The sequence below is a fragment of the Trematomus bernacchii genome, unplaced genomic scaffold (genome assembly GCF_902827165.1).
Source record: "Trematomus bernacchii unplaced genomic scaffold, fTreBer1.1, whole genome shotgun sequence".
NCBI classification, from domain to species: Eukaryota; Metazoa; Chordata; class Actinopteri; order Perciformes; family Nototheniidae; genus Trematomus; species Trematomus bernacchii.
The window spans coordinates 16,728,831-16,748,567 of NW_022987593.1; the positions used below are offsets into that span (position 1 = coordinate 16,728,831).

At 38.2% G+C, this 19,737-nt stretch overlaps 2 protein-coding genes across 2 annotated transcripts in view; one reads left to right on the top strand and one right to left on the bottom strand.

Moving 5' to 3' along the window:
* npepps (aminopeptidase puromycin sensitive) overlaps positions 1-5,442 on the bottom strand; it is a 32,835-nt gene extending 27,393 nt beyond the window's left edge. The window contains exons 1-4 of the mRNA XM_034129811.1: positions 5,104-5,442; positions 1,800-1,884; positions 1,612-1,689; positions 1,387-1,508 (exon numbers count right to left, since the gene is read on the bottom strand). Coding sequence (XP_033985702.1) covers positions 1,387-1,508; positions 1,612-1,689; positions 1,800-1,884; positions 5,104-5,226 — 408 coding nt within the window. The 5' untranslated portion in view covers positions 5,227-5,442. The remainder of the gene's footprint in view (positions 1-1,386; positions 1,509-1,611; positions 1,690-1,799; positions 1,885-5,103) is intronic.
* An 859-nt stretch (positions 5,443-6,301) lies between these two features.
* Positions 6,302-18,069, top strand: mrpl45 (mitochondrial ribosomal protein L45). Its single transcript, XM_034129784.1, has 8 exons — positions 6,302-6,415; positions 7,393-7,597; positions 8,232-8,349; positions 9,191-9,289; positions 10,451-10,499; positions 12,242-12,391; positions 14,119-14,292; positions 17,603-18,069. Exons 1-8 carry the CDS (start codon positions 6,353-6,355, stop codon positions 17,699-17,701), a joined length of 957 nt encoding a protein of 318 aa, XP_033985675.1. The 5' UTR covers positions 6,302-6,352; the 3' UTR covers positions 17,702-18,069.
* The last annotated feature ends 1,668 nt before the right edge of the window (positions 18,070-19,737 follow it).

Here is a 19,737-nt window from a genome sequence, read left to right on the forward strand (position 1 = left end):
CTCCCTCAACGCAAGTGTCAAGAAGAATAATAATATATAATACTTTATTAATCCCACAAGGGGGATTTCAGTTTTAACCTACTGGTGTTGCTGGTGACCGGTCAATGCAAGTCACTAAAGCTTCTTCCTGTGTGTATTCTACAATATCAGTCTGTATTTAATAACAAAATGGGAACAAGCAACTACACAACAATTGCGGTGAGAGGTTACTCTGAATAAGATTTATCTCACTGTTTTGCGGAACCCTCATTGTCAAATACCGCTTGAACACTCTTGTTGGAATTGGGGTGGAGGCTCCCTCTAATAATAATATCTTATCCAAACCAACAAGCACGCCCACTTCAAGCAGTAACTGGCCAAGTGTGTACTTATTAAGTAAGGCTTGAGGTAGTTTGTGTTTGGGCTTCTCGGTCTTCTTTTATTCTTCACATGCCTTCCTTTTTTCCGCTTGTGTGCACAATCGAGTGTAACACAATAAAAGTCAGGCAACACTTCCTACCACTAAATTGTAGGCATTCTTCCGCCTTTGAGCCACTGTCAGTGGAACCACACTATATGTGTTAAGGTAATAACCTGCCACTGTATTTTCTAAAATGAGTAAACAACTACAAGAAAAAGGCAGCTCCTTTTGAGTTTAGTTTCACTTTCTTTTCAGACCAAGTCAAGTCCGTGTCGGGAGGATAAATGGAAACAACAACTTCTGGACACAACTTTATAAACATGGATATGACTAACGGGAGACCCTCTGTCATAGCTTTCCCTCACAGTGTGCACTGACTCGGGTATAACACCTGTGATGTTCTCTGGATATTCTGCAGGTTTCAATAAAAGCCCAGCAATCAGCAGTCAATGGCTTTCACTCAACTTTGCCAGAAATGCATGTCAACACACAGTTGCATCTTTTAACCATATGTACAAATTAGGGCTGCACATTCAATCAACATTTACAAACTGACTAGTGCAATACTCAAATTGGAGAAAGCACAATATGTGTTAAAGGTTTAATTAACTGCAGAGATGTTAGAGCCAGCAAATTGTTAACTATAGACTCAATGCTTCTTTTGTTTTGGTACAGATCCAGATCATTTGAATTCACTTTTTTTTTTAAATGTTGATGGGTATAATGTATAAAAATGTAGAATGATAAACTCCCCTCAATAAAAATACCATATCTCAAAGCAATTTCATGCAATAAGTTTTTACCAAATGGTGCAGCCCTAGTATAAATAGAATATAATTTGAGACATCTCCTGATCTCTAGGAAAGTTCTGGAACATTAGTCATTTCACCATCACACGCTCCTATGTTGCAACACAGGCGAGTAGTGGGTTAAGCAACTTTCCCAAAAAGAGAAAACATCCCATTGCCTTTTGGTTTTCAGCTTACCTCAAACTGTGTGACAGCAGCATAGCGGCTCTCTCCTGCAGCGTTTGAATATTTACTTCTATAGAATCCCTTCATTTTGTCGTTCAGCTCGCCGACGAAGTCTACCTTCAACGTGCCGGCGCCTGGGGGGGGGGGGGGGGGGGGGGGGGGGGGGGGGGAAGGAAACATTGCATTAATGAAAGAATGATGATACAAAAGCAGGTGACAAGTGGAGTCACGTCTTACCTTTCTGTAAAGCGCTAGGGAATGACAGGGTGACTTTCTCATCCTCGTTTTGATAGTTGAATCCGGTTGCCATTAATTTCTAAAAGAGAAGAAGAAAAAGACCATGGAATATTCCTTTTCGATTAACGTTTTTATGTATGACAATGGTGTCGGTTAAGAACATAAGAGGGAGAAAGTCTGAGCCTCACCTTCTCCTCCCTGCGGTGCAAAGGAAGCTGTAATGATGTCGATGTCAGCGCAGTTCATCACAATCTGATTTGTGGCTTGAGTAACCTGTAAATATTGACATAGAACAGCATAATGTATACTTTGAACATCTCTGCTGTGGCATTATTTCAAATCCCAAACTGCTTGGGAAGATTCCTTTTTACACCTTTTCCAAAGTCAAATTCACACAATAAAAAAAAAAGGTGTAATTCAAGCTGATTCAGCACTTTGAAGCCACATTGGAAAGATACATCTATTTATTATGAAAGCAGAGCAGACACAACTTGAAAGCTGTTTCGTGAATTAAAAAAAACACTTTTAAAACTCCACAGTTAAATAAAAAAGGTGTTTATGAGGATTGCCAGCACCTGTGCAAACACACTACACTTCATTAGGTTTAAGGAAAAGAAGGGCTAAGGTCCAATGTAAGCATCACCTCAGTATGTAAAGGAGCATGGTTTTGTTTGACTAGATTAAAATGTATTTGGTTTATCAACATGAAACACTAGTAAGCAGAGAAAGGCACACATCGACTTACTGAGCACTAAACCTACAGAGGCTAAAGGGCTACAGTGGTCACAAAGAAGACTCAGTCGGGTTTGAAAAGGAGAGAAAGTGATGAAAACAAAGAGAGGAAGGCAGACTATGGGGCTTCTACCTTGTGATGTGAAAACAGTGGATGCGACTGCACAGATTATTGAGGGGGAAACTCCGTGGAAGCGATGCCGTTTAGCAGTTTGTCAGAGTGACATTCACGGTTTGTGGCACTGCTGCTGTTGTTTGAGACGCTTTGAGGCCGACACAGCGGGGCAGTAATTATAAAACATGCCGGGCAAATGGCTGAGTGCCACGTTTTAGAGATTCTTCCGCTCTATTGTATTTTACACAGACTTTGTGCAAACAGCAGGTAATCAGGTTGTTACTAAACCAAACTGTGGGCGACAGTTTTTAACTTTTAGCAATCACAGGATTAAGAAACCTTCAGGATGACTCAACAATAAGACTTGAGAACATGCATTTTAGTGATCAACATAAGGACATAATGTTTGAATCGATTCAAAATTTGATGTTTTTGTGAAACGTTGATGTTTTAATTATTACGGTTTGTCTAATATGTTTGAATATGTCCTGCCCTAATGTTTTTTATTTAGCATATGATCACTCGTATACATATACTGGTGAAGATAAGATTCTTGCTACTGATAAAACAATTTAAATAAAAACGTCCTCATCCCTTTGTTTGCTTCTCAAAAACATCCAGTGCCAACTTTTATTAGTTTATTGCTAAAACAATAGCTCAGTCAACAGAAAACTAATCATTAACCGTTGTGATAAATAAAAATGTACTTTTTTAATAAAGTAAGCTTTTCACATTTAAGGATTTACAGCTGATTTATTTTATATAATCTGAAACTGTTTATCTGTAGGTTATTGACTGTTGGTCAGGCAAAACATTATTGCATTTGTTTTTCTGCTTTGCATTTCAAATGTGGCTCATGTTACTTGGGATTAGTGTTACTGTAGCTATTCAATGATATTTCTTTTTTTAATGTTGAGTTGTTTATCATTTGGTGTACACAAAGAAATACTTATTTGAGCAAGCACATGTAGACCATATCAAATGCAGTGCTGCGCGTTGACTGATCTGATAATGTGTGCAGAGTGAGTGACTACAGCCAGGCGTGTTAAAGGCAGGTGTTACGACGCCCTGCTGACAGGTGCCAGTAGCCGAACAATGAGGCAATTTACAGACTTTAAGCACAATCTCTATCGCTGAAATAAATGCAAAGTGAGCTGTCATGTTTGTTTTATCTGTTAGTTACACAGTAGCTACCATCTACATGCACTTTTGCAACAATCCAACGGGAACCCAAGTGATTCACTAACCTATTACCTTGAGTCAACTGAAAGCAAACGAACAGTGTGCATTCCTTACATTTACTGTCAAGACTGTGTAAAGAATAGATTTTGCTGCTTTAAAAATAGCTAATCAGGCAAACTCACTATTTGCAGATAGTTACGTACATTAACTAATGTGCTGTAATTAAATATACATTTGAAGTACTACATGCGACTTTATACATTTCAAACAAAGGCAAGTGTTGTACCATTATCTTCATCACTTTTACTTGACAGCTTTATTCACTTTTCAAATTATATATTTGTGACTATGTGTCTTCAGATGTTTTGAATTTGAATGGTTGTGAACATTTGAAGGATAAAGTGTTTCTTTATACGTTAAAAAAAAACTACTTCACCAACATTAACGGTTGGCTGATTTAAAAAACGCATTAAAACAAAGCCAAAAACAGGGATGTTTGTCTGCGCTCATAAGAAGTTGCCTTTTTTGCGATTTTGGACACTACAAACATTGTGGTATTATAGCAATTTGAATTATATTCAACACTTAAATAATACTTCAGTTATATCTGAATTAAAATTCACATGCTACCCTGCAGTATCCAAAGTCATTAAAACTAGCTGCACCTTTACCAGCTATAATGCATCAATAATTATAATCAATTCGTATCATATATATTATTCTGCCAATCTGCAGAATGACTACTTTGACTTTTGGTACTTTAAGTATATTTTGATGCTAATACTTTTGTACTTTTACTTTAGTAACATTTTTGAATGCAGTAATTTGAAAAAGTATTCCTACCCTCTGGTACTTTTACTCACAAGATCTGAGTAGTTCTCCCACCTCTGGTGGGAGGGGGCTACATCATGTTGCCATGATTTAGCAAACATTATTGAGCGTTAGCTAGATGCTAGTAGGCTAGTAAACAACTTAAAAAATGATGGCAGATAAACCGATCCTGATTTAGAGCAATGCATTGGTGTAACAAGGGGTTAACATTCCTGGCGAACAACAAACTGACCCTGAAACACATTAAGCGCACTGCAAAGCGCTTGTTAGCATGCTAAACGTTAGCTAACATGAGAGTGCAAGTCTGCCTGGGACTGTTGTGCTAGCTAGCTTCAATTAGCTTCTGGCAAACATATCGAGACGTTATTTTTCACCATTCATTGCTCTCATTCAGCCACCTTGAGCCTGCCAATAAACGGTTAGCTAGTTTAGCAACTGCCAGCTAACACAAGCTAACGGCTAACGTTACGCTAAGCTACTACTGATGCTAACGGCTAACCGTTTGCCCGTTATTGCTCGAAGACAGCACATTAGCTCGCTTCTGTTAACGTTAGCTGGTCATATTACATAACAAGATCCTCACACAAACAAATCCATCCATGTAAGAAGCCAGACGCTCGGGGTCAACTTACCTCCACCACCGCCTCCAGTTTGCCTTCAAAGGTGAAGTCGATCAGGTCCGGCTTCAGACACAAGCCATAGTTGACGGGGTAAACGTCAGCTGGTAACCGCACGAAGGGCCTCCTTTCGGGCATGGTTCCTGTATTTTGGCCGCTAACGAAGACGGTGCTGTGTGTAACTCTTGTTATCGCTGTGAGTTTTATTAGTGCAGATCAGAACGGAGCTCGGCAGTGAGGATGCAGGACAGCCGGTAGTGAGTCTGTAGAGTGACAGCGGAACCCTGCGGCCCAGGAGAAGCAACATCAACTGAAACCTCTCTCCTCTCAGCCCAAACAACTCAAGTTAAACAGCGTCGACCTACAGACACTCGGCGTCAGCACGTCGTGTCAGCGTACGTGCTTTACGCACCATAGATAGATAGATATTATTTTAATCATGTCTACCAATTGTCTTTATATTTCTGCAAAACTATGATGCTGCATTTTTATTGGAACGATTGTGTGGAAAATATTTATATTGGTGGGTATAATATAATGAAAAATAAGTGCTTAAAAATGTTTTTCCTTTTTTGAGGAAAAGGGTTTAGACTAGATTAGAATAGATTCAATTACATTTACTGTATTGATCACCATTTTGGATATTTTTTTGTCAAAGCAGCATGTAAACAAGGCATTGTACATGAATTCAAATCAAATAAAACAGAAAGTTAACATAAACAGTTAACATATCTATATATTGAAATATCTCATATATTTGTATATAGCTCTAAACACTTTCAATGCAAAAATGCATTTTGCATTAACAGCAGAATCACATTACCCTTCAAAATTGCACAAATACAGGTGCACAGTACTGTAGTTAAAATGTTCAACCCAAGTATCCAATGATAATGTAAACTTTAATCTGAATGTTACATTTTGTGACAAATACTGTAGCAACAACAAACTTAGTTCCTTTCAACAGTATACTATATTTAACAGGTCAAATTTAGAAGATACAAACTGAATATTGATTATAATAGATATTTGTATGGTCTAAAGGGAGTATCCTTGTTTTTGTTATCACTGCAGATATACAAAAGCACATAACATGAATGTTTGTAATAACACATTTTTTATGTAATGCCACATTTTTGGTAGTATAATATTAAAGATAACATGCTGTATGTATGTTCAAACAACTATTTATTCTCGTTGTAAATGTCCATAGAGCTCGCGCTAATAAACCGGAAGTCGTCTTTTGTGGCAGACTGTTGTCAAGATGGCGACGCCCATGAGGAGGACGCTGGTTGCTCTTCACAGGGCAACATGTAGCAGTTTAATGGTAATGAGGCATTTAATAACACTTTTGTTTAATAAATAGAGACACTCAGTTTGTTGTTCTTAGCATCTCGTTTGTTGAGCTTGTTGTGAAAACGTCGCAATTTGCAGAGTCCTGATTAGGGCTAGCTAAGCTAAAGCTAACTGTCTTTACATAAAAGGATAATTTCACCAGGAAATAAAAACAAAAACAGATTAAATGTTAGGAACAGATACAATACTAATACTCTGTGTTGTTAGTGAACACCTATTAGACTGTTAGGAAGTTAAACATGTGATTTTCTACCCTATGTTCTTAACCTTAGTGCTATTTCAGAGTTGTTTATGTACTTGACTGCATTATTTGTACATGTTGTGGAAAATTAATTAAAAACTGACCTCAAACATAAAGTATAATTATCTTCAGACAACGTGTAGAGGTTATTACTTTTGCACATAGGTGTAATATAGGTATACTAAATTAAATACTATTAATCTACCTGTACGTTGCTTAAGTATTTCTATTTGATGCTACTTTACACTTCAACTCCACTTAATCTCAGAGACAAATATTGTACTTTTTACACCGCTACATTTGTCTGACAGCTTTGACTACTTAGTTACTAAGTACAGCTGAAACTGTTAATCAAAACATGAATTGCAAACTATTTGAATAAGTAATTTATTGCATTAAAAAAAAGCATTTCATGAAATAAATCGAAATGATCATGAAGTAGATTTAATGGCAGAGCTGTTTAGTTGTATACAATTATAAGGGTCAGGTGTACCTAATAAAGTGGCCATTGGGTGCAGATTGATTAATTAGTATAACAAAAATGGTGTGGTTAAACAATACACGTTTCTGTATATATAGATATTGAATTTGCATCTTACTGTGTACATTTATAGCATTGTTCATCTTTGTTTGTGCATCTTATTAAAGTATTTGTTTTCTCTCAGGATAAATAAAGAACTAACTCACCGTATCTGTTTCTCTCTCAGAATGCCGAGGCGTCTATGGACCTTCGGCACCCGCTCCCTCTGTACCTGCCGGTCCGGACTAAGAAGCGTTACTTCGTCCCTCCGCCGGTGGGGGTGAAAGGGATGAAAGGGTTGAAAGATGTTGACAACGCGGACAGGGCCCGAAAAGCCGGCGTTGTCCGCAGACAGCAGTACTTTGAGAGGCCCATCAACATCGCCTCCACTTGTAATAAGACGTTTTTTCACCATTCTTGATTGAATTTAAATACATTTGTTGAGGTAGCGTTACTGTTCTAGTTTCTTATCGTTGAATGTAAAGACTGCAAAGGCTTTTAGGAGTTTTTAGTATATATATTCAACACAACACAGTAGTATATGATTAGTACCAAAATGCATTTATAGCAAAAGTATTAAATGTCCCGTCAAGTTTAAATTATTTCCTACATGTTATCTTATCTGACTTCTTCTCATTTAAATTATAATTGTGGTACCTTTTGACTCTTTTAATATCTTTCATTGTGTTTTAGATATCTTATTTGAATCACTAAAAGATATGAGTTGCTTGTGATGGGACGAGAAGAAAAGCTTGATTTTAGTTTGATGTAAAACAGGAATTTCCTTAACAAGGATGTTAATCAGATGTAACAAAAACACGTATTGTTCTTGTAATTGGCACACAAACTCCTAGCTAAAGAAAGTTGTGTATTGTCGTCTGTACAGTTGTCCTAAAATGTAAAAAAACAGGATTGTTTGTATTGTCCACAATCCGGTAATCTGGAGCTATCATCATCAATCAGACGACAACACTGTATTTTCTAATGTCTCTCCTCATTGATAATCCCTGTCTGTTGCTTCCCCAGCGGGAGTCTTTGACCCCTACATCCCTCCGGAGGGCGACGCTCGTCTCTCCTCTCTGTCTAAAGAAGGCCTGAAGCAACGAACTGAACGGATTAAACAGGGCGCCGGCTCACAGCTAGCGTAAGATTGTTTTCTAACTTCTCCTGTTGTTCCTGTACTGAGGTTTTTTATCATCAAACATACCTGGATGTTGTTGGGCTGCCCTCCACCACAGATTTTCTTGTAGAAAAGTAGTCCTGTCACATTGATCATATATTCTAATTATTTTTTTGGGCTTTTCAAAATGGTTTCAGTTCAAGAGCTGACAACGAATGTTATGACACATCATGGAACATTGTGCTAATTGTAAGATATAATATAAGTAAAGGTATAATGTAACCTGTCCAATCTGTTCACCTTTAACTTAGCCAGTCTTTAAACACGGCCAGAGCCCACACCGTGTTCCTGGTAGTATTTACATCCTGTCTGTGGATAATGTGCAGCGAGGCGCTCATTTATGTAACATTTTTTAGATGTACGACAGGAAGCATCACCACGCTTATTACACGGCTACATACATATAAATAAATAAACAAACTTGATTCACAAAAAAGTATTTCATTTGTTAAAAAACTATTGTATTGATTCCACTTAGAAAAAAAAATGTGTTCCACGGTTTACCGGCGGTTGGAAATGGGCGACAACGTAACTTAAAAAGAAGGCAGCTCTGATCAAGGTTTTCTGTCCATTTTATTTAACCAGTTTTTAAACACGGCCAGAGCCCATACCGTGTTCCCGTTAGTATTTACTTCCTGTCTGTCTCCTTCTCCTGATTCCTCTGACATCCAGCGCTCTGTATTTTTACCTTTTTTAAAGAATTTACTTTTGTGAGCCTTTGAACCACCTCATCACATTCTTAGGGATGATAAACTGTAAACACGGTCAATGTGAGAAAGCTGAATATATTTCTTTTCTTTTACAGGATTCGTAAAATCAAAGAGTACGACCCTCTGTTCTCATCAAAGTCTTTTGCAGAGCAGGCTCAGGAAATCTTCATTGAGGCCCACACCGCCCTGACACAGTAAGAGAAGGATCTCAGGTCTCTCAGGTCTCTCACGTCTCTGACATCAGCTCACAGTCAGGGAGGAACGCTGAATATCACAGTGAGACATTTGTTATAGAAGTGAGGAATCCACTCATGCTGCCTTCAGCTTAATGCTAAGTGGGAAAGCTTAAAAAACTAGCGTTGTTGTACTTGCTCTGCAAATGAATTGGCTGATTTAAGGAAACATCTGTGCAGACCTGATGTACAGTTATCGCTAAAATAGTCGTGTTGCCTGTGATCTGGAATCAAACCGTCTGATACGTCTTTATCCATTTTAGGGCTGTTCTTAAGTTAACAGAGCTGTGAGTGAGCAGTCCAGCTATTTTATCAAACCTTTTAGGATTTAAACATTTATTTTAAATAGAAGACAAAGAAAATGAAGTGTGATTTTGCTCAGTATTCAATTAAAGGTGGGGTAGGTAAGTTTGAGAAACCGGCTCGAGATCGCTAGAATTTGAAAATACACAACCGGAGAAAATCTGCCACTTCCTTACAGAGCCCCTCCTCCAACACACACGAACGCGCACATGACCAATGAGGGCACGAGATAAGTTTGTGCACAGATGGAAGGCTGACAGGCAGGTAGGCCATCCAGTTATTTTAGCCGGGCCGGCTCAGATGATTGGTCGTGCTTTTTACAGTACTACGGCTTCCACAGATGACATTTTTTTATGGATTTTTTGTCAAAGCACTTAAGATATTCATTGCTATCGGGATGTTAAGAGCATTCCATGGAATATAACAAAAAGTGTATCTCGAGCCGGTTTCTCAAACTTACCTACCCCACCTTTAAGTGTGTTATAAAATGTATTTTTATACAATTAGTTCTTCAACTTTGTTTCTGTTATTGTTAGAACATTTTATAGAAGTCATTTACAGTATTAATTTAATATTTGACCCTAAAAAGTATTTGCTAAGTGTTTTCTGAAGCTTTTAACAGCATCTTACAGTCAGTCTGATTTTAAAACTGAAAACAAAAACTGTAGGAAAAGAAAAAATACTGTTTCATGAAGACTGTGAGATGAGGACTACATCTTTTTTTTTTTGTCTATCAACTATAATATCCATTCTTTACATTTCATGTTGTTCTTGGTTTGAAACAAAACAGCACATTTATCCCTGCTGTTTCTTTTGCAGGTTCAACAAGGAGAAGCTTCACTCCTTGTTGACAGAAAGGTGTTATCCTGTAAGTAGTTCTTCTAAACATTGCTGGAGTTCTTCACCTGAGCTGTGCCACTTTAAAGTGAATGCATTGTGGAGAAATGTGCAAAATAGTGAGAGGAATGAGCAAAGGTTAACCGTATGTATAAGTAAGGACTCAAAGATGTCACCATTAATGTTATGCATAAGTGTCATTAAATAATAATGCATTTATTTATCAAGCGCTTCTCCTGAGGCCTGTACTACGAAGCTGGTTCAACCTAAACTGGATATGTTGGAGTTAGCCGGTTGGCCCAATCCAAAACATACGCGCTCTCGCTAAGCTGTACTACGACGCTGGTTATCAAGTGGATCGCTCAAGCCAGCCGTGTCCTATCTAGTTAGGTGCGCGTTCACATGAAAGGGGTGGTATTTGGAGCATTCGACCAATCTCAAACATGGACAAGCGTACTGACAGCGCAGCGTCATACTTCCTGAATGAAAAGTGAACTTTAATATTAGTCAAATATGAAGAAGTTAAACTTTAAACATCCATGACTTAAACACTTTATCCAGGATAAAAGCCACATAGCTGCACCTGCAAGGTGAATACAGCTGGTAAAAGAAAAAGCGTTTGAATGCGTACATTAACAGGTTTATCACTGCCCCGTCTAAGACACGATCTGACTTTAATTACAATTGACTCGAGTGTTTCGTCAACTTAATGTGTTGCTTAAAATAATACTTCTGCATACAGTATGTGACACTGTGAGTGTTGCACGGCCAGATACGGCTCAAGAAGCTGACTCAAACAAGGAAATATATGATACATTATGATGTGATATGATATGAATGATAATGGGACACATCGACGTCTGCACTCACAGTGCCGCGGACTGTACGTAATGTTACTCTGATCCGGTTACTTATGTTGTGGCAGATATTTAAGTAAGCTTTCTTAACGCTAATATTATAATAGCCAGATTGCTCTGAAGATGGGAGGGGATATTCTATTCATTTTCACGTTCACACAGTCAGTTGATTTTTGCCGGCCGTCTTTCCTGCAACGGCAGTTTTTCTGTATTTCCTCTATCCTGTAATATGACTTGATAGCTTTAAACTCCGCACACGGAGCTCTGATTGGTCAGCAGGCGGTGCTTTCACTGAGTTGATCTCTGAGCCTGCAACCTAACCTGCTCCGGAGGAGGTTAGCCGCTCAGCATAAGTTACCATGGAGATCTAGCCTGCTAAAAAGAGAACCAGCGTCGTAGGACCGGAAAGCCCGAGATTTCCCTGAATTTAGCCGGCTAAGCGAAAATCCAGCTTCGTAGTACAGGCCTCTGGTGTTCAAAGACACTTTACAGAGATAAACAAAAGTAATACATAGAAGTAAAGTCAAACGCACATTTTAATTGAGTTTGTATTCCTCTGTTTGCAACTTATATATATCAATATTCCAATTACTTGTATATAGACTGTACTGCAATATTTCTACTATATTCTATTTTATTTTATTGACTTGCACTATTATCTGTGTTATTGTGTTGCACCGTTGGACGAGCCTGTGACCTCAGATTTTCATTGTCATATCTACACTGTATGCACACATGACAATAATAATAATAATTTTGTAAATTATAGAGTGTTCTTGCATTTTAATGTGAGTTTTTTTTATACCTCGGGACTGTGGGAAACAGTATTTCAATCTTTCTGTGTGTTCAAACATATTTTGAGATTGACAATAAAGTTGACTTTGACTAAAAGCCTTGAATCCTTGAATCTGTGCAGGAGATGACGAGGGGGAACCGTTACAAGACGATCAGCTGGAGTTTTTTGGAGTCTCTGGAGCCGCCCAAGGTGGTCCACGCTCGCTGCCCCGACATGATCTCCAAGGGCAACCTGTACGGCCAGGTGACCGTCCGCATGCACAGCAAACAGGTACGACCCGCATGTTGATCTGAGACTGTGGTGAGATCCACTTTGGAATGTAATGAAATCTGAACAATAGTTTTTTTGTGTGTTACCTGCCCCAAAAGGGCTGTAGCTAACTGAGTTTTGTAGTTTTTGCATGCAACTAAACACATGAAGTGCAGCACTGTTAACTATTTACAGCCGTCATGTCTGTGTCGACGTCAGTGTTTGTATCCTGGCTTTTGATGCACTTTTCTCCCATCTTTTCTTTTAGTGTCAGAAATGTATGAGTGTGTTGGGGTTAATTTATGTGAAATTGTAATGTCTTCCTCTTTGATGCCATAAGAATAGTTGTGACCACAAGACTATCATTTAATATAATCCAGTCTGGATCCGAGTATAGCTATTTGTGTGCAGAGCTTCTACTCGAAATGTGTGTTGTTGTTTTGTATAGTTTCATACATACAGCTTCTGTCAGTGTTTCGTAACGATGTGCTACCAAAACTCAAGTCTACTTTTTAGTACATTTTAAAATAAAATTGCATGACAGTAGCCAGTTTACAGGTGCTGCATTAAAGTGAAAACCTAAACATCTTTTTATGTTATTCAACTACAAGGAAAGCTTATTTAAAGGGGACCTATCATGCAAAATGCACTTTTTGATGTCTTTTATACATAAATATGTGTCCCCGGTGTGTCAGGGAACTCACGCAGCGTCAGAAAATAAAACCCTCTCTCTTTTCCTCCGTACCCAAATCTCTAAAAATGGGGCTACAACGGAGCTGATCCAGATTTGCGTCCGATATGACGTAATATCTGAAATGTGGACCCACGGCCCTATCAGAAACGTTGCTATCAGAAACAATGCCCGACTGTTTTGGACGTAATATGGTCGGTGTTTACATTAGCATCGCTAACACTCAGAGCTAACCTGTACTGGAGAGCATGTGTGCAAATCAGCACTTTTGAAACAGGAAGTGAAATAGAGGGATATGAGGCATGGCTAGAATGGGTGATCTGTTTGGTATTTTGAGCAAAACTCTTCATAGACATGTTTTTTAATATTTTTTTATATATCTGAGACCTATGCTATTGCCTAAAAATAGCATGATAGGTGACCTTTAAGAGTTATTTTATGGTTTCTACCCAGGTTTAAACCAATAACATATTACATTAAGGGCTGCACGATAATAGGCAACTCAAGCTATTGTTGAACTCCTGAGCTCTGTCATCACTAACATCTGTTTATAGGTCATATTTAAATATATTATTACAATATACAATATTCTACTGTACAACATCTAATATTTACATTCTGGTATATCTATTCCTGCATTTTAATTGAACAGTCATGTCACTTGCACTACTTTTTTTCAGCTTTTTCTTTTTGTATACTAATTATATTTCAAAGTTGTACTGTTGAAGGAGCTTGGAACTAAATCTTTTCAATGCTAACAACTAGGCTTGAATAGAAAAATATGCAATATGCGTTCAAAGAATGATATCATGGTGTACTCCTTTCTGCCTTTCTGTGTCTTTAAGTCTACTAAAATCCAACAATTAGCATGATGAATTAAAAACAATCAAAGGTAAAAGAAAAACGTCATTATTTTATGATCAGTACAATTCCGCAGTCTTCTTGCAGATGTCCATATTGCAATGACAATAAAAAAAATAGCAATAGATTTAGTAGACTCGATTACAATCCGGATTGAATGACCGTATAAACCTTGTTTTCGTCTTCCTGCCCGCAGACTCTGGCCATCTACGACCGCTTCGGGCGTCTGATGATGGGCTGCGAGGAGCAGCCGAAGGACGTGTTGGAGTACCTGGTGATGGAGCGACACCTCATGAACCCCTACGGCTGCTGGAGGCTGCACGGGAAAATAGTCCCGTCCTGGGCTCCGGCCAAAGACCCCATCATTAAGGTGACCGTCTGCACTGCACGCGCTAATACATTATCTCTTAAAGGTCACCTATTATGCAAAATGTCTCTTCTACATCAACATGTGTCCCCTCTTCTTCATGTCTCTTCTACATCAACATGTGTCCCCTCTTCTTCATGTCTCTTCTACATCAACATGTGTCCCCTCTTCTTCATGTCTCTTCTACATCAACATGTGTCCCCCCTCTTCTTCATGTCTCTTCTACATCAACATGTGTCCCCTCTTCTTCATGTCTCTTCTACATCAACATGTGTCCCTCTTCTTCATGTCTCTTCTTCATCAACATGTGTCCCCTCTTCTCCATGTCTCTTCTACATCAACATGTGTCCCCTCTCTTCTTCATGTCTCTTCTACATCAACATGTGTCCCCTCTTCTTCATGTCTCTTCGACATCAACATGTGTCCCCTCTTCTTCCATGTCTCTTCTACATCAACATGTGTCCCCTCTTCTCATGTCTCTTCTTCATCAACACTATGTCCCCTCTTCTCCATGTCTCTTCTACATCAACATGTGTCCCTCTTCTTCATGTCTCTTTCTTCATCAACATGTGTCCCCTCTTCTTCCATGTCCTTCTACATCAACATGTGTCCCCTCTTCTTCATGTCTCTTCTACATCAACATGTGTCCCCTCTTCTTCATGTCTCTTCTACATCAACATGTGTCCCCTCTTCTTCATGTCTCTTCTACATCAACATGTGTCCCCTCTTCTTCATGTCTCTTCTACATCAACATGTGTCCCCTCTTCTTCATGTCTCTTTCTACATCAACATGTGTCCCCTCTCTTCATGTCTCTTCTACATCAACATGTGTCCCCTCTTCTTCATGTCTCTTCTACATCAACATGTGTCCCCTCTTCTCATGTCTCTTCTACATCAACATGTGTCCCCTCTTCTTCATGTCTCTTCTACATCAACATGTGTCCCCTCTGTGTAAAGAGACTCTGAAAGTTTCAGGAACAAAGATTCTCTCTCTTTTTGATCCATTTATATAAAAACCTGTCTGAAAATGAGCTGATCAGATTTTGGCCACTTTGTGACATCGATGTCATAACGATGTTTTGTCTTGTGTAACCATTAGCCAATCAGCAACCAAGGTAACCCCCCCCCCACCTTATCACCTGAATCTCCTCCTAGAGCACCAATGTGTTCTTTTTAACCAAATATCTCTCAGAGGGGTGTGGGGAGGGGCTCCTTATTTTCTTCTAAAGTAACAGACAGAGAATCAGCACTTTTGAAACAGGGCTGAAACAGAGGGGATTATGGGGATGCTGCAATGATCTGTTTGGTGTTTCAGCCAATCAGAGACAGGCTCTGTATATATCTGAGACCTATAATATATTGATGAAGAACAGGATAATAGGGGACCTTTAATTCAAGAACAAGGCACAGTTTCTGTCAATCGAACATTAAGTTAATGAACTGGCCGGTCCATACATCACTTTAATGACCCGGTGAATGTGAGTTTTGAGCAGACTTTTCCTATTTTACAGTAAAGGACTCTGCCCTTTCTTGATGAATATTCTTTTGTATACATTTGTTGCTTCACCATCTAAAATAGAGGCTTATTGGTTACAGTTCAAATACTGCTTCAGGTTTAATAAACTGCCTGGACCCCCTACTGTGTATTACAGGAGACTTTAAAGAGGGCCTTTTTTGCTTTTTGGGGTTTTTCCTTACCTGTAGTTTGTTTTATAGGTTTTTGTTTCTCTCCCACACACTCCATCTACTCTATTTTCAAATGACCTTCACAACACAATGTTCATTTTTGAACAAATATGCGTATTTTGCAGAGACTGTTGCAGAGCACTGATGGTGAAGCTTTTTTAGATTATTAAGAAACACCTTCCAGGCAACATGAACTGCACCATCTGTCATATTTCTCTGAGACGCAGCAGGGCCTGACTCACAGAGTTAGGGTGATTATAATCTACATTTTGCCGTGATGCGCATTAGGCAAGTCAAGTCCTATTCCAGTATGTCTTGGAGACTGACGCAGACAACAAGCACTAACTCGCTGGGAATCAAAACAGCGCTCTGTGCATCTTTTTTCTCTCGCTCACTGTTTGATTTTGAGGAGACTTTAAAGTCAGCGCAACCGTGATTCATGTGTAAAGGACCGAGCCACACCGTCACATCCCTGCATGTCCAAAAATGATTCATATTCAGAACAGATGTGGTTAGTTAAATGTTGTTTAATGCTGGGTGGAGGTGTTAAAAAAAAAAAAAAAAAAAATACATATTGACCTTGGACTATTGTTTATCTAGTGTCGTTACCAGAAGTGTCTGATAATTACATGGAGAATTTCTTAAATATTCTTATTTTTTCTCCATGCCTAATGCACCAGACCTCGGAGGATTGGATTAATATTTGTGGTTATTTTTAGGCCACCTGGCACCTCCATCAGCTGTAGTCCATGAAATTAAACGGCAATGAAATGCAGATTTTTACACAGAATCTGTAAACTTTGAAACTTCTCTGTATAATTGGAAATTGTATTTAACTAGTGCTTTCTATTTGTGTATTTTATTTGCTCTTATTACTGTTTTTTATAATTCTTTTCATCACTGCTTTTATTAATTTGCTTCCAGTTTAAACTGCATGGAGAGAAACCTGCCTTTGTACATGGCACTAAAGATCTTCTGATTCACAGTTGCTCTTTGCTGTAATTGTTAATTTAGTTCGTAACGATTTTAAAGGTAAATAGCAAATACCCTTTTATTCGGAAAACCATCCATAGTGATATAAAACGACAAGGAGTGTTGTAGTTGTTTAAATAATATCTTTACCAGTGCCTTTCTGCAATTTTAAATATAGCAATCTGTTTTTCTTCTTTGGTACAGAAGGTTACTTCCCCTTAAGAACATTTGGCATTATATGAAGTATGGGATAGATCTGGGATATTTGTTATGTATCGATTTCAATTTCTACTCAAATAAGACTCTCATAAATACTTTGCGACCCATATTTGTTAAATAAGAATGTGGAATAAGAATGAAAACGCATATCATCAAGTCTTATATTAGTAGAAGATATTGAAATCAACACTTAATACTATAACACATTTTTTAAGTACCATACTTTGTATAATGCCATATGTTGTTCTGAGAGGAATTAACCTTCTGTACCAAAGTGGAAAAAAGTTTTCTATATTTAAAACTGCAGAAAGGCACATCTAATTTAAACAAGACTTTAAACAGGTATTTATGAGAATGATGCCGCATATCATCATGTGTCTTATTTGAGTCAAAGATAATGATAACTGATGCTCATCTGCTCCTCTTTCTCTTCCAGACTATCCTGATTCCCGGTCCAGACCTGAAGCCCGATGAGGAGTTTGAAGCTCTCAACCATCAAGTTGCTAAACCAGAGGCGGTCCAGTGGAGCAAATAGTCCACAGGGTGGCGCTGCTCTTTACATCAAACCTCAGTAGGACTTTATAAGCAGCCATGCGCCAAATGCTGTTAACATTCTGTCTGTGGCTGGTAGGTTTGTCCACTCTGGCAGGAAAGCTGGCTTCCTTTGAAGGCTCTTATCTGTTTGACAAATGCTGCTGGCTGTGAATGGGTGGAAGCAGCAGGTGAGTTTATAGAATAGCCAAAAGAACTGCTTCCTCCGCTGCAACTCACCACACAACGGTCTGGAATACTAATACCGATAACAGCTGTTTTTTTCTCCAATTGGTTTCACACTTTTTCATATTGTTTTAAAACCAACTTAATGTGTTCATGTCAAAAATAAAATTCACAGACCTCAGGAAATTGAGTGGTTTATTTTTGTGATGAATACACTGCATGACCTCAGGGAAATACAAAAATAAAGTGTACCATCTGCGTGTCTTCACACCAGTAGATTTGAACAGATATGTCTTTATCAGAATAATCTTTCACAGAAGATATTGCATACAAAAGTGAAAACAATGTGGACCTCTCTATGCAAATCAAGGAATGTGTTACAACAGGGCTATTCAATTGGCGGCCCGCGGGCCAAATCCGGCCCCGGGGTGATATTTACTGGCCCTTTGAGTATAATGTATAAAAGTCATCAATTTTTTTTTTTTAAGATTTTTTTTTTTTTTTTTTTTTTGTGCCATAGTGCCTTTATTCCAGAAAGGGTGTTACATTGAGAGATAGAGGGGTAGACAATGCCTGAAAACTTCGACGGGCTCGGGTTTCGAACCCACCTACTATACTGTAGTGACAACTCCTGTCATTGATTGCATCTCTGCGTGAATGATTAGATCATTTCACCTAAATGAAATCAAATGAAACATGTAGGCCTACTGAGTTCTGAACTTGCCATTTAGATCTATAAAGGCCTTGGGGCTATGTTGTTTGATTGAATTAAACGCAATATATGCACTCCACTATGCTGTTGTAGTATTTACTGTATCTGAAGCTCTTAAATATGATTGCTCATATTTCAAGCCATCTTTTTCCCGGCCCCTTGCTTTGGATCATTTTCATCAACCGGCCCCATTCCAAACTAATTGAATAGCCCTGTGTTACAACAATACAGTTCTTTAAAAAAAAGTGACAACAAATGACATCTAAAAACACACAAACATGCAACAGTTCTCACAAAACTAGGTCACTCTATTGACATAAAATTGGCAGGGATGCGTAAATAATGAGATCGCTGAATGTAAAAAAAAAAAAAATCATTGCGTCTGCATGACACTGGAACAGATGTGCTGAAAAACACCCGCGTTTTACCAAGTGATGGAAAAGACATTTGACTTGTTACACCTACACAGAAACCTGTATACATTGTTAGATTTATTTACCATGAAACCTCTTCAAACACAATACAGCTATTTCAAAGTTGCAATTGCCTCATGATTGAATGATTCCTAAAAAATACAACAGACATTAAAATGTATGGCCATGGCTTATCCCGAAATGTATGTCATTTAGATTCATTTGTCTCATTAAGTTTTACCAGCTATCTGCATATGAATGGAGTCAAACATACCTTTATTTCATATAAAAAAATATTAATGAATATTACAGTGGTGGCAAACATGTAATAATGTATATAATATATTGACCAATACCATTATCTGCATAGAAGACCTTCACAAAAACCTGTGTTGTTGATCAAAACCTTTCCTAGCCATTATTCAGCTAACAGGGGGAAGTCATGTATCTCCTTGAAACTGAGGATTAACCTCTAAAACTGACATTATTCACAATTTGTACTTGATTTATAAATTGGAAACAGGTCAGTTTGCCTGCAACACAAGTGTACTGATGTTTTTTGCAATCACCGGACATTTAAAAAGCATGTATTTAATCACACTGTTAATTTAAAGTTGACCTATCATGGTATATTTAAATGATATATTGTAGTGCCATACCTATATAAGGTATATTTATACGTTTCTGTTTTCAAAATACCAAACAGATCATGCATTTTAGCCATGCCTC